Consider the following 12,683-nt stretch of genomic DNA (forward strand, 5'->3'; position numbering starts at 1 on the left):
GGTAATATCTGACGGAATTCAAACAATGCACGTTTACAAGCGTTGCAGACCTAAATTATTATCATAATACAAGGAGGACACAAGGGTGTTTCGTTTGCAGAGGAAAAATAATTTGGCTGCACGATTACGTAGATCGTGATGTCAGTCGCGCTTGCGTAGAAGACTCGGTTTCCTGAGCTAGCTATGGCTACTCCATTTGGACAAACTGTAGCCCAGGGCCGCGCTTTCAAACGCGTCTCATTTCTTAAATATGAATGTAATGTGTGACACTTGTCTCTTTTTTTATACTCACGTTAGTTAAAGGGTATTAGCCACGTTACACATTGTCTGTTGGTTACAATTTGTCCCTTGTAGTGTTGCCGTTCTGATGAGGATGCGCAAGGCGTCTGCGCAGGCGCCGTCCACCACGGGGACGCCTTTCCAAGCATGTAAGCGGCAGCGCTGCGTACCGCCGGTCTCCCCTCTATGATCGGCCGTCCAGGACCGGCCTGTTTCTCTCGGAAAGTCCAGGTAAACATTTTGCTGGAGTCATCTTGCCATCATTAATGTTTTCAAAAGTTACAGCTGTTGTATATGTCGTTTCTGTAGCAACAGGCATTAGCGAAGTGCTAACGTTTGGTAATAACCTCCCCAAGGTTGGTTAGTTAACTCAGCTTCCGGGGGGAGGGGAGGAACGCGTACTTGGTGCTTTTGTTACGTTTATTTCCTGTTTACGTTGTTTTAGACTGCCTTCACCAGTTGCGTGTCTTTACCATGTTTGTTATTGTGTTTCTCTCAGGGCTGTTGAGCGTTGTTACGGGGTCATGGCGCTGAAGCTGACCCTGAGGTTCCCTCTGCTCAGGAATCTCGGCTCACCCCGTTGTCCGTGGTTTGAACCAGTGTGGTCCTCCAGGTTTCTGAGAAGCATCAGCCATGTTTCCCGTGCAGTTGGTGGGCGCTTGTCACACGGCTGCCAGAGAACCCAGCTGCAAGGTTTGAGAAGGAGCCTGAGCACCATTACCAGAGAGCCCACCTTTGTCCCCAGCACCTCAGTCAGACTCCACAGGGAGGTGGGGCCTCGGTTTCATTTGGCCCAGCTGCATGGACCAACAACTGATGAGGAGCAGGCCTTCTGCCAGCGTCTCCAGAGCTGCTCCTCCTCCCGGCAGGTCTTCACCCTGTTGCGCTCGGTGGGGATCATGTCTGACACCATGGCTGCAGCGGCACTCCACCGCGTGGCTGACCTGGAGCAGGCCGTCAACTCTCTGAAGGACCCCTCGGTGTTGGAGAAAGACGTAATCAGAGCCCTGTGCTTTCAGCTGGAGCTGGACTCTCGGCGGCTGACCGATGCTGGACTGGTGTCAGCTCTCCTGGCTTGCACACGTCTCTTCCTGGACCCTTGGAGCACTCTCATGGTGCGATTAGTATCAGAGAGCCAAGAGAGGTTAGACAGAGGGCAAATGAGTGTTGGCCAGTTGTGCACGCTGGGCCAAGCGATGTTAGCCACGGAGGGTCCTGCCTGTGTGATGCTGGATCAAGTGATGGAGCAAATCCAAAAGCAGGATCCTTCTCAGTGGTGCCTCGCTGATCTCATCGCCGTTTACAGATTTCTGCAAGGTGGCGTCGGCGTTGGCGGAAAATACCGGGACTTGCTGAATGCCATGCACATCCATGCCATGACAGTCACGTCGCGCATGGATCCTGCAGCTGTCAGCGGGCTGCTCAGTGCTCTTGTAGCCCTCGGCCAGATGCAGGCTATGCCTCTGGTCATCAGTTTGTGCAAGCAGGCCGTACGGCACGTACCTCATTTCACTGACGAGGAGCTCACTGTGGTGCTGGGCGCACTGATGCACTTTGGTCACAACGACCACTACTTTGTCGAGGCCATGGAGAAGCATGTGCCCACCATGACTTTCAGCTCCCACCCTGAGACAGTTACCAAAGTCACCCAGTTCTTTGGCCGGAGAAACATACTGTCCCCGACTGTGTTTGACGCTGTTGCGGAGAGCTTCGTGTACAGAGCGGACGACTACAGCACCAGTCAGGTGGCCCGGCAGATCATGGCTCTGGGGAAGGTCGGCTACCTCCCTCCCAACGCCGGGGCCGTTTTCAGAAAAGTTGAACTCATTCTACACTCCCGCTTCTCACACTTCCAACCTCGAACGCTGCTCAACTTGCTCCACTCCTGCACCCTGGTGGAGAGGTTTCCTGTGAATTTCGTCTCCAAAGTGTTTAGCAGTTTCTTTCTTCAGCAACTGCAAGGTAAACACTCAAGTTTTCACTTCAAGTCCCTCCCAAGCCGTTGTTTTCTGTCAATTGTGTTTGTTTTCGGGGATATTTTGGTAGCTAACAAGTGAAACATCCTGTGTACAGAGGAGGGGACGGGGATCGACCGCTTCATCCTGGCACAGCTGACTCAGCTCTACATGACTGTCAAGTTGGAGTGTCCGTTCTATGAGGTAAACATAGGCTTGTTGGGTTCATGGCATTCCTTGCCCCACTTGAAACGATCAATGGAAGCAGTAATGCACAGTCAGAGGCCCACACACCTTTGTCGCACTGTCCTGAGTCAGAAACAGGATTCTAGCTTTGCTATTCTGAATGACTGTGCTCATGATCTGCCACGCCCTCTTGTTGTCTCCAGGGCCCCAGGCTGCTTCCAAAGTACCGAGTCAAGTCTTTCCTCATGCCAGGCCGCTCTCTGGAAACTCCAGTGGACCTCCATCTGTACAACTCTGTGAAGATGGGCCTGGTCAATTTGTTTGGGGCTCGTTCTTACTTTGGATCCAAAGTTCTGACACCGTACTGCTACACACTAGGTAGCATACACAACTGAGATTATAATTTGCAATGTTCCAACAATCTTGTTTCACTAGTAAATGTATGTATATATATATATATATATATATATATATATATATATATATATATATATATATATATATATATATATATATATATATATATATAGGATTGATTTCAATATACATTTTTGTTCTTGCAGATGTCGAGATAAAACTTGATGAAGAAGGATATGTGCTTCCCGCAAGTCAGAATGACGAAATCTACAAGAGGTACATGGTTTGGTGACACATCGAGTTTGCCAAGCGGTTTCACATCATTTAACACACGGCTGCGTTATGTTCCATTACAGAATAGCTCTCTGCATCGATGGTCAGAGAAGGTTCACCACAAACAAGAGGCAACTACTTGGAAAAGAGGCCATCAAGCAGCGACATCTGAAACTTTTGGGATACGAAGTTGTTCAGGTCAGACCCTCAACCTCAGTTCCTTCTGAACATGTCTTTGATGAAATTCCTAATTTTTTTGTTCTACATATTTTTTTTCCAATCTTCCAGATTCCTTACTATGAATTTGAAAAACTCCAAAACAAGGCGAGTGTGTTGGAGTATCTGCACCAGAAAATCTTCCCTCACAGTTACAGGCTGAGCTGGTGAAAATGATGTTGACGTGCCATTGGTGGAGCATAATGCAAAGAAGAGACGTGGCCTACAGAGTATTTATTTTTTTGTAATAATGAATAATTGTTTTAAGTTGTTCATTATTCAATTTTGGCTGGGGAACTTCTCAATAAAGTCACTTTTCTAAACAAATGGATTTCAATGGTAGTTACACTAGACGTGTGAGCGGTGTCTGAAAAACAGAATTTATTTAGTTAATACAAACTTCATGCTGCAGAAAATGTACAAAGATCAGAAAAACCTAAATTGATCAATCCCCGTATGTTCAATAAATATTCCGATATCTGACTTAAAGAAAGATGATCAGAGTCAATCATGGATACCTGGGTTGCAAGTTTCCATCACCCATTAATCGGAAGGCACTTTGATTTCCACATGGAGACTGAAAGGGTCAGTTGGATCGACAGAAAGAGACGGCAGGATGTAAAAATCTCTGGGAAAAGTCTAAAATGTTCTTATATAGCAGGAATCTGAGGGAGGCCAAACTCGTCCACCAGCACACCATCCTGAAACATGAAACAGAAGACTGGTCAATATAGAAAGCTCCGTCAACCAATGAGGAGAACAAAATGACTTGAACGGCAAAGTACCCGGTTGGTTGACTGTTCTCCTGGAAGGCCCTGTGGGATGGAGGGCGCTGAGGAAGCCTCATCCAGGTAGGAGCTGTCGTCATCAAGCAGCAGATCATCTCCCAGTGCATCCAGCTCTGCACACACACACACTTATTTTTAGGAATCAAATCTCATTGCTCTGACCATTTGTAATTGATTGGCTTTATATCATGAATTATCAGGTCATGAGACGGTACAAAGGTTAGGAATAGGGAGGCATACACTCGAGGCGAGAGAGTGAAATTCTATCCTATATTCAAGCGTCTTTTTTTAAGTATCAGTTAACAAAGGTCGCTCTCACCAGAGGCTCAGTGTTAGAGGCAGGTGAGACATTAACTACACATGCCACCTAGTGGCAAGCTCACAGCAATGCATTGTGATGTGATGTGACGATTGTGAAAATGGCCTCTAGCCTCAAGTGTTGAGCTCAGTTCCGTTTCATCTAAAATGTGTTTTTCTCACCTGCTGCCAAGTCGTCGTCATCAATTTCAGGGGTGCCATAGCTTCTGCTGAGCGCCTCTTGGATCTCATTGGCATCTTCCATCATGTCCTCCAGATCATCCTGAACGCGCTGAATGTCAAAGGAAGCCGAGAGTTTATTTGTTAATATTCCACCCCTCAATCAGGAGATTTCACTTGTTCAAATAAATTATGATAGAAAAGGAAAAATCTAAGTGAGCCCAAGACAATCTGTATTATCGGGGGGGAAAAAATACCTCAATCTTATCGATGTTCACATGCTTGTATGCCTTCTTCATGTCTTTGAGGCCGATCTTCATGGCATCAACCTAAACAGAAGAAGCAAATGTCAGAGGAGGCCACAATTTACAGTGTAAGGTTCCCTTTTGGTAGAAATGGTTGTGTCTTACGGTAGTTTTAGTGTCTTTTAGGTTCTGAATTGTGTAGTTTGCTTGTTCCATGTTGAACGACTGCTGCATGAGGTTATCTCTCTGTGTCTCATACCTAGGAGTGAAAATGACAGACAAAAGTATTTACACAGGATACACATGTGCACATCGTAAATCGGGGTTACTGTACGGGAAAACGTGTAAAGTTTCCTCGAGAATTTTAAACTAGTCGAGGTAATTTGACTTGCTACTTACATCCTCTTCTGCTTCAAAACTCTCAATGCCTTTTGCTTCACCATATTCTAGGAATGTAAATGATATGTATACTTAAACAGAGCTGTACAAAGTGAATCAAAGAGATTATCAAAAACATAGATTTTTCATTTTAATTACTTGCATTTAAAAAAAACAACAAATTCAAACGTCTTTCAATTCAACTGTTCTAATTTCATCTTTGTTTCAGAGTAAAACCAACAACTATACCTACTGTACCTACCTACTTGTGCATTAAAATTCTCAGGTCCTCATGCCTCACCCTTGTCTTGTGGTTTATACATCAAAACTCACACCCATAAGTAAATTGTGTTTAAATGTGCAGTAAATCAGGTGAACATCCATCTCGAGTGATGCAGGACATTCTGTGCACCGAGTTCTTTCAAAAACGCCATCTCACCTTTGAGGGCCCATCTCTCATCTTTTTCATCTGATCCTTGTATTTGACAAGCTCAACATCGAGCCTTGAGATCTTCTTGTCAATCGACTCAGCACGGGAATCAACCTGAAAGTAAACAACACAAACACGGATCCATTAATGCTTTTCCCCAACTTGACCAAAATAAATAAATAAATCACTAAGTCTCATATCTTCTGCTCCCTCCCGACCCCAGTCAGCTAAATATAACTCAACCTAAGGAGAAAACCTGTAGAACCGGTCGATGCCAGCCTTCACAGAGACTAACTGAACTCTGTTTGGTGACTTAACCCAGCGAGAGGGTTTAAATTCCCCCTCGAAATTACATTACATGGAATGCTTTCCAACCCCAGTAGCAGAATGTTTTCTTTCACACCACCATCATACATGAAATTATTTAAACTTGACATCAGGGAATCTCTTTTAGCGAGTCAGACGTGTTTATTATCAACACTGCTAACTAAGCAACTACTAACCAAATAAGTAACTAACAAACTCACAAACAAACAACAACAAAACAAAACTAGCTAACTCCAGTCTTGCTCTTTACTGTTCACACAAGTTAGCGACCCTATGCTAGCCAAGTTAGGAACAACAATTTTTTTTTTTTTTTTTTTTTTTTTTTTAACCCAATACGGCGTTCAAAAGTAACTTAAAGTTGTACGTACGCCTCCTATGCAATCCGTAAGGTTTGGTGGGGGGCCCTTTGGCTTCGAACTCCCAAATAGTCGGTTCATTATGATTAAAACAATACAAAACAATTGAAATTCCGAGAGAAAACTTCGACGAGTCCCTGTCACCGTCCCGTCGAAACACAAACACCCGGAAGAGATGTAAAGGTGATGTCACTATGGTCACATGACCATTGCTCGCTCAACTGCGCCTTCGTTAACGCATCAGCATTTTATGCCAATAGTTGTATTGGTTACCCTGTGGTTGTTTGTTTTATTTATGTTTAAATGTATTTTGGCGAAATATGAAACAAGCACAATGAAATTAATGATTTGGGTTTCTCGAACGTCTGTTCCACAGCCTTCAAACAGATTTAAACAGGAAGTCTTTCGCCGTGTCAAAAACCAATTCCGCAATTTGACCGCTAGATGGCTGTGTTTATCCCAACACTTTTCAACATATAAAATTCAGCGAATTATTATGTCTATGTTGAGGTGGATTTTTATGGTGGAATCGAAACCTAAGAAGCACCGCGGCGAATGTGGTGCCAACTTCAGCGTCGTGCTCAGGATTTTCGACTTCCTGTTCACATCAGTTTTCCCTTTGAAAAGTGCACTTACCATGATTAGCCACTAGATGGTAGTGTACGCCATCCTGTACAGTAAAAAGGGATACGTAGGGTTTCATTTATTAAGAGAAAACGACTATTCAATCGATTAGTTATTTATTCTGCTGTAAAGCAAGACTCGACACTATGACTTTTTTTTTTTGACAATTCAAACTCATCTCGTCTTTAAACGAAGTAAAATTCGGTAACTGGCCGATAATTTTGTGTTGTTTTCGAAATAGAACCACCGAAAGCACGAAAACTTGCTTTACTACGAAGCTTGTTTTATTTTTGTTTGGTTGACAGCGGATGAAGACAATCAACAGCAGTAGATTCAAGCAGTATGCACAGATATTCAGCATATCAGCAACAAATGATTATTTAATCACAGTGTTTTTTTTTTTTTATCATTGTAGAATACTGTCTCCTATTACATTCAGGTAATAAAACAAGTAGATATATTAACCAGCATATATCCTGTTTTCAGAGATTTGCGATATAATAAACATCATCCTCGAGTACAGCATCTCAGGTTGTTGGGGTTTTTTTTATTTTATTTTTATTTTTTTTTAACTTGACTGGACAAATGAAGGTGTATGAAAAATGGATTTGTATTTCAAGAAGATCTTTTCAAATGTAATGTGAGTTAATACTATAGATAAATAGATATAATACATTGGCTGTCTGCTGATATAATATAGAATCCATCTGCAGTACATTCAGAAAAAAAAATAGCACAGTGCATCAAAAATAAACACTGCAGATGTTGCCTTACAGCCATCATCACTGACATGCTTTCAAATACAACATAAATGACTGGCATCTCTGCAGTTTTTTTCTTGATGTTATCTATACAAAAGTATCATCTTCCACATACTATTAAAATGTACAATCTGTTAGCGGAACTATTTAACAATATGTGCAGACCTTGTCAAAACAGCTACTTATTTTTCAGCTTTGTCTCATCAAACATTTATATACATTGTGGCAAAACTTCAGTATTCATATTCAGTGTACAAGCCATTATGGCACATGTAGCGCAATTTTTGCGCACCGTTAATTGAACAGCTTTCTCCCTCTGGACACGACTCCAGAGGCAAAGCTGATAGAAAGCCCTCTGTCAAATTTTAAATGCACAATCAATTCCAGGATTCTCTCATTCAGCATCATTGCACTGACTCCCTTCCAGTTGAACAGCTTTTCTTTGTGGACTCGACACCAGGGGGAGAGCTGATTGAAAGCAATCCAGTTGAAGGAAGGGTCATTTTGGTTTCGTCCCCCCACTGACTTCAAACATCGTCCTGAGTCAGCCTTCTCACATTGGGGCTGATCAGCATCCAAACAAGCTCCCTGAAATGCTGTTGGGGATTTTGGCTTTTGCCTACAGTGTCTCAGGCACTGACAAGAGCTCTTTGACCTCATTTGCTTGTTTGTACCAAAAACCATTTTCCATCACTGCAAACATGAGTCATCCTGGACCGTCAAAGGCACATTTGGGAGAAAAAAAAAAATTTGCATGAGAAAATGACTGTCATAAATAAATGAAATGCGAGAAAATGTAAGGACGTGAGCAAAAATTGCCAATGTAACTTTACATTAGCTGAACACATTTTACAATCATCTTTTTTTTTTTTTATCATTAAGTAATGAATTTTCCTGAGAAATTTAGGCATCACCATCTATTGTAATTCATTATTAAACAGTCTCCCCATTACAATATATTATTTCTCAGTTGTTCCATCTGTTCATTTGTTGATACAGAACTAGGAACTCTTTGTTGGAACTCTTTGTTGCAAACAACTTTGAAGGGACAGAGAGATGAATATGATAAAAAAAGAGAAAGAAATAGGATTCTTAATGTGTAACCCTCAGTAAAAAGTAAAAATGAATGAATGAATAAATAAATAAATCATGTTAACACGTCAAATGTCTAAACTGCTGATGTGACATGAGTGATGCCAAGGTCTCGTGAGTCTTCTTTACCAATGTGTGAGATCGAAGACAGTTCCACCGCTAGTCACATGGGCCTGCTGCTCTGATCCGGGTTCTCCAGGGGGAGGGCGATCTCCCGCATGGCGCCGGCGGCCTTCTTGCTCCCGGACATCTTCTCCCTTCTCAGCCTCGTCGAGAGGCAGAAGTCCTTGAAGCAGCGCTTGAAGTTCTCGTCCAGGAACGCGTAGAGCACGGGGTTGAGGCTGCTGTTTGTGTAGCCCAGGGCCACGCAGAAGAAGTAGGCGGCCATGATGGCGGTGGTCTCGGGCACGCTCACCAGTGCCTTGACCAGGATGAAGATGTGGATGGGCGTCCAGCAGACCACGAACACGGCCACCACCACCACCACCAGCCGCGTGATCCGCCGCAGGTTGCGGTCCTTCTCGCGAGAGCCCGACAGCATCCGCACGCTCTTCAGCCTCAGCACCATGAGCGTGTAGCACAAGGTGATGATGAGCACGGGCACGACGAAGGCAAAGACAAACACGCACACCTTCATGACCGTGTCCCAGTACACGTACGGCTCGGGGAACTGCAAGGCACACTCTGTGATGTCTGCAGGGGTAAGAGAGAGAGAGGGGGGGGGGGTTGCATATTTTGTGAAGGACACTTTTGTTTAACAAATAAAATCCCACTCTTTCTTTTTGTCATCAATTTATCAAATTGATGTTGAAGAACTGATCTGCACTTAAAATGATTTTTTTTTAAATCTAGCCTCCGCCTTTCTGTCTGCATTTCTACTGAGTAAGACAAGCGCACAGTCACTCAGTGATGGTTATGCTGAAATATGTCTCCGCTCGAAACATAATAGCTGCCCACCGCTTTTAGTGAGAGGTTTCCTTGAAGGGGGAAAGCACTTGCTCACCACTCTTTGTCTGCGTGCCCCCCAGGACGAAGGCGGGTATCCCAGCGGCCGACGACAGGATCCAGATGCACACGTTGATCATTTTGGCCTTGATGGGCGTGCGGAAGTCCAGGGCCTTCACCGGGTGGCACACGGCCACGTAGCGGTCCACGCTCATCATGGTGAGGGTGAAGATGCTGGTGAACATGTTGTAGTAGTCGATGGAGATGAAGACCTTGCAGACGACCTCGCCGAAGGGCCAGGTGTTGAGCAGGTAGTCGGTGCTCTGGAAGGGCATGGTGGTGGTGACGAGGGCGTCGGCCAGCGCCAAGTTGAAGATGTAGATGTTGGTGGCCGTCTTCATCTTGGTGTACCTGCTCAAGCATGCAGAGCACAAGGCCGCCCTGTGAGAGAGAGGCCGCGACGGGCGACCGTCCACCCCTGACCACCTCTTTTGCTGACTCCTCAGAAAGACCCCCGTGACTCGCCATGAATTAAACATGGCCCATTAGCCAACTCCTCACTTCTTTGAATATGTAATGTGATTTTTCGGACCCCCGCTTCATTGTTATGTATTGTGCGCAAGCTGATCGCAAAACAGCTTGTTGGGCAGAATTAGATTCGACTGTTAATATTGTTTTGGGGAAAAAATTAGCACTTGTTACCATCAGGATACATAATTCAAAGGCCATGTGCTCCATGTAGCTACTGGGTCCAGCAGGACAACTGATTTGAGTCCAACTTTGCGTTGTGCTCAGTAAAGCATCAACCAAAATGAGCTGAAACATTATTATTATTGGCACAAACATATTCACATGATCACTACTAAACCATGCAATGTCGTTGCAACCTGCATGCTAATGGCACAAATAAACACACATGAACAGCTAAGAAGTGTTCACTGCCATGCCAGGTGATTCTGGTGCATGTAGCCCAGTATATCATTGCAACCTTTCAACATATTGTGCAATTTCAAATTAAACTGACGCAAATCAGCATTTGGCTGCAGCTGAATATTCCAAAGGGCAACCAAACAGTAAATTGTACAGTATTTTCTGAAGGGAACTTAAAGGAAAATTGGCTCTTGGCCTCGGAGGACGCAATCAATCTGGTTGGGGGTAATTGTTGTCTGCGGACCAAAGCGTTCTGGACAGCACCGATGCATTCCACATCACGTCAGGGGGAGATTTGTTGCTCCCGCACACCGTAAATAACGCCCAATGAGGTGCAACCAGGTAATCGTCTTGATGAAGCACCACTGGTCGGGCGATGACGAATATCATGCCAGCCACACAGAGAAGCTGGTGGTGGAATATTATTGTACTTTGGAAGTTGCTTTTTGATTAAATTAATGATGCATGAAATCCAGATGTGATTGTTTGTCTGCATGTATGCACACTACAGATGAGAGCAGTGAGCCGCCAGTCTCAAGAGACCCCCAGGAACAACAGTAAAAATAAATCAATAAATAAATGAATAAATGAATCACCCAGACCAAATGTGACAGAGGTGAACATGAAATCCTTCATTTAAAAGTGGGAAACCTCAATCTGCATCTCGTCCATCTTCTAGACCTCGACAATTCCTCTAGTTGCAATACATTTAATAATCGCAAAAAAAATTCCCAAAGGCTCATAAGAAAAATAATAATAATAATAATAAAAATAAAAAAATAAAAAAATCATCGTGCGCTCAGAAATTACCTTATGATCACATACATGACGAGGCAGTTGCCCAGCAAGCCCACCACGAACACCACCGAGTAGACGGCGGTGATGATGGGGATGATCGGGCTCATGTCCTCCTGCTCCCAGCTGTCGTCGTGGGTCACGTTGCGGCTGTCCGCGTATCCGGACATCCAGGCGGTGGAATTCATCGGGCAGTCGTCGAGCGGCGTGGGGAGGCACTGCAAGTCTTCCTTGAATATCTCCACCGGAGTCATGTCCATGCTGTGACACCTGTTTCTCCCTTTCTCTCTCTCTCTCTCTCTCTCTCTCTCTCTCTCTCTCTCTCTCTCCCCCTCTCTCTGTGTGTCTCTCTCTCTCTCTCTCTCTCTCTGATTTTTTTATTTATTTATGTGAGTTGATCAAGAACGACACAAACGGGAAAAAAATTATCTCAAGCTGCGAAGCGTGGGGAGGGAGAGATCGCGTGCGCACATAGCGCGCGCGCACTTCAAAACAAGGATTGAACAAGGAAAAAAAGAGGGGGGAGGGGGGGGGGAATAGATCGGCGTGGAAGTCACTTGTAGATCGCGCACGAAAACATGAACAAGAAGATGATATGGAGAATCGCGGAGTCGGCGCTCCTACTCACCCCCCCTCACCCGGAACACGCGCAAGATCGCAAGATGGTGAGGCTCTCGCGCAAAAGTGTGCTCGCTGCGCGCCTCTTGTCGCCTCGTCGGAGGTGGCGGCGCGTCAAAGTTTGGTGGTCGGTGGTGGTGGGGGAGTTGGGGGGGCGCGCGTAGAGGAGGACACGCGCTCGTGCACGTGCGCTGATGACAAGGGGGGGGGGCGGCATGCACACGCACCTTTAAAAAAATAATATAAGAGCTCAAATAACCGGCGGAGTTTTAAAAAACAACACCTGGTTGATGCAGCATCGCAAACAGACACTGACTCGGTGATGTGGAAAGTGCATTAGGGGAGCGTGGTAAAAGACAAAACAAAATAAACAAAACAGACTTGATATTTGTCCCGCACATAAATCTCCCGAGGCGGGGGGGCTCACATGCTCTGTCAGCGGCGCCCTTGACGGGTCTTCTGGGGGATGGAGAGTTTTTTTCCCCCTCACTGCGGGTGAAAAGGTGACAGAGGGACATTCACATCTTGCTGCGTCCCGCCCCGTGCCACGGGGTCAAAGCCTTGTGTTGGTCGCAAACAGCTTTGCACCTCTTACTGCATTTTCTGCTTGGGCTGGCAGCCAGCCTGTCAAGGAGAGGGCAGGCGGGGGAA

At 45.0% G+C, this 12,683-nt stretch overlaps 3 protein-coding genes across 3 annotated transcripts; 1 reads left to right on the forward strand and 2 right to left on the reverse strand.

Moving 5' to 3' along the window:
• The first annotated feature begins 342 nt into the window (after positions 1–342).
• On the forward strand, positions 343–3,593 carry fastkd3 (FAST kinase domains 3). Its single transcript, XM_076047507.1, has 7 exons — positions 343–510; positions 779–2,241; positions 2,353–2,438; positions 2,624–2,798; positions 2,984–3,053; positions 3,134–3,248; positions 3,339–3,593. Exons 2-7 carry the CDS (start codon positions 804–806, stop codon positions 3,435–3,437), a joined length of 1,983 nt encoding a protein of 660 aa, XP_075903622.1. The 5' UTR covers positions 343–510; positions 779–803; the 3' UTR covers positions 3,438–3,593.
• chmp5b (charged multivesicular body protein 5b) lies at positions 3,594–6,438 on the reverse strand. Its single transcript, XM_076047508.1, has 8 exons — positions 6,280–6,438; positions 5,594–5,698; positions 5,176–5,222; positions 4,942–5,035; positions 4,789–4,860; positions 4,535–4,643; positions 4,052–4,167; positions 3,594–3,967 (listed from the first exon to the last, which is right to left on the reverse strand). The coding sequence occupies exons 1-8, from the start codon at positions 6,346–6,348 to the stop codon at positions 3,917–3,919; spliced, it is 663 nt and encodes a 220-aa protein (XP_075903623.1). The 5' UTR covers positions 6,349–6,438; the 3' UTR covers positions 3,594–3,916.
• Positions 6,439–7,157: 719 nt separating this feature from the next.
• Positions 7,158–11,915, reverse strand: LOC142902510 (delta-type opioid receptor-like). Its single transcript, XM_076047641.1, has 3 exons — positions 11,430–11,915; positions 9,748–10,100; positions 7,158–9,437 (listed from the first exon to the last, which is right to left on the reverse strand). Exons 1-3 carry the CDS (start codon positions 11,672–11,674, stop codon positions 8,908–8,910), a joined length of 1,128 nt encoding a protein of 375 aa, XP_075903756.1. The 5' UTR covers positions 11,675–11,915; the 3' UTR covers positions 7,158–8,907.
• Positions 11,916–12,683: the final 768 nt, after the last annotated feature.

The sequence above is a fragment of the Nelusetta ayraudi genome, unplaced genomic scaffold, assembly GCF_046127955.1.
Source record: "Nelusetta ayraudi isolate G7.1 ecotype Tasmania unplaced genomic scaffold, CSIRO-AGI_Nayr_v1 ptg000094l, whole genome shotgun sequence".
NCBI lineage: Eukaryota > Metazoa > Chordata > Actinopteri > Tetraodontiformes > Monacanthidae > Nelusetta > Nelusetta ayraudi.

What these genes read in the sequence shown, in the direction of transcription:
- fastkd3 (XM_076047507.1), top strand. Translation starts at nt 804, where the DNA reads ATGGCGCTGAAGCTGACCCTGAGGTTCCCTCTGCTCAGGAATCTCGGC. An exon ending in ACCGTACTGCTACACACTAG is followed by an intron (nt 2,799 to 2,983) that starts GTAGCATACACA and finishes TTGTTCTTGCAG; the next exon opens with ATGTCGAGATAAAACTTGAT. An exon ending in TGGGATACGAAGTTGTTCAG is followed by an intron (nt 3,249 to 3,338) that starts GTCAGACCCTCA and finishes CCAATCTTCCAG; the next exon opens with ATTCCTTACTATGAATTTGA.
- chmp5b (XM_076047508.1), bottom strand. Translation starts at nt 6,348, where the DNA reads ATGAACCGACTATTTGGGAGTTCGAAGCCAAAGGGCCCCCCACCAAAC. An exon ending in TTACGGATTGCATAGGAGGC is followed by an intron (nt 5,699 to 6,279) that starts GTACGTACAACT and finishes GTTTACTTTCAG; the next exon opens with GTTGATTCCCGTGCTGAGTC. An exon ending in TAAAAGACACTAAAACTACC is followed by an intron (nt 4,861 to 4,941) that starts GTAAGACACAAC and finishes TCTTCTGTTTAG; the next exon opens with GTTGATGCCATGAAGATCGG.
- LOC142902510 (XM_076047641.1), bottom strand. Translation starts at nt 11,674, where the DNA reads ATGGACATGACTCCGGTGGAGATATTCAAGGAAGACTTGCAGTGCCTC. An exon ending in GTCATGTATGTGATCATAAG is followed by an intron (nt 10,101 to 11,429) that starts GTAATTTCTGAG and finishes ATGCTTGAGCAG; the next exon opens with GTACACCAAGATGAAGACGG. An exon ending in GGGCACGCAGACAAAGAGTG is followed by an intron (nt 9,438 to 9,747) that starts GTGAGCAAGTGC and finishes TTACCCCTGCAG; the next exon opens with ACATCACAGAGTGTGCCTTG.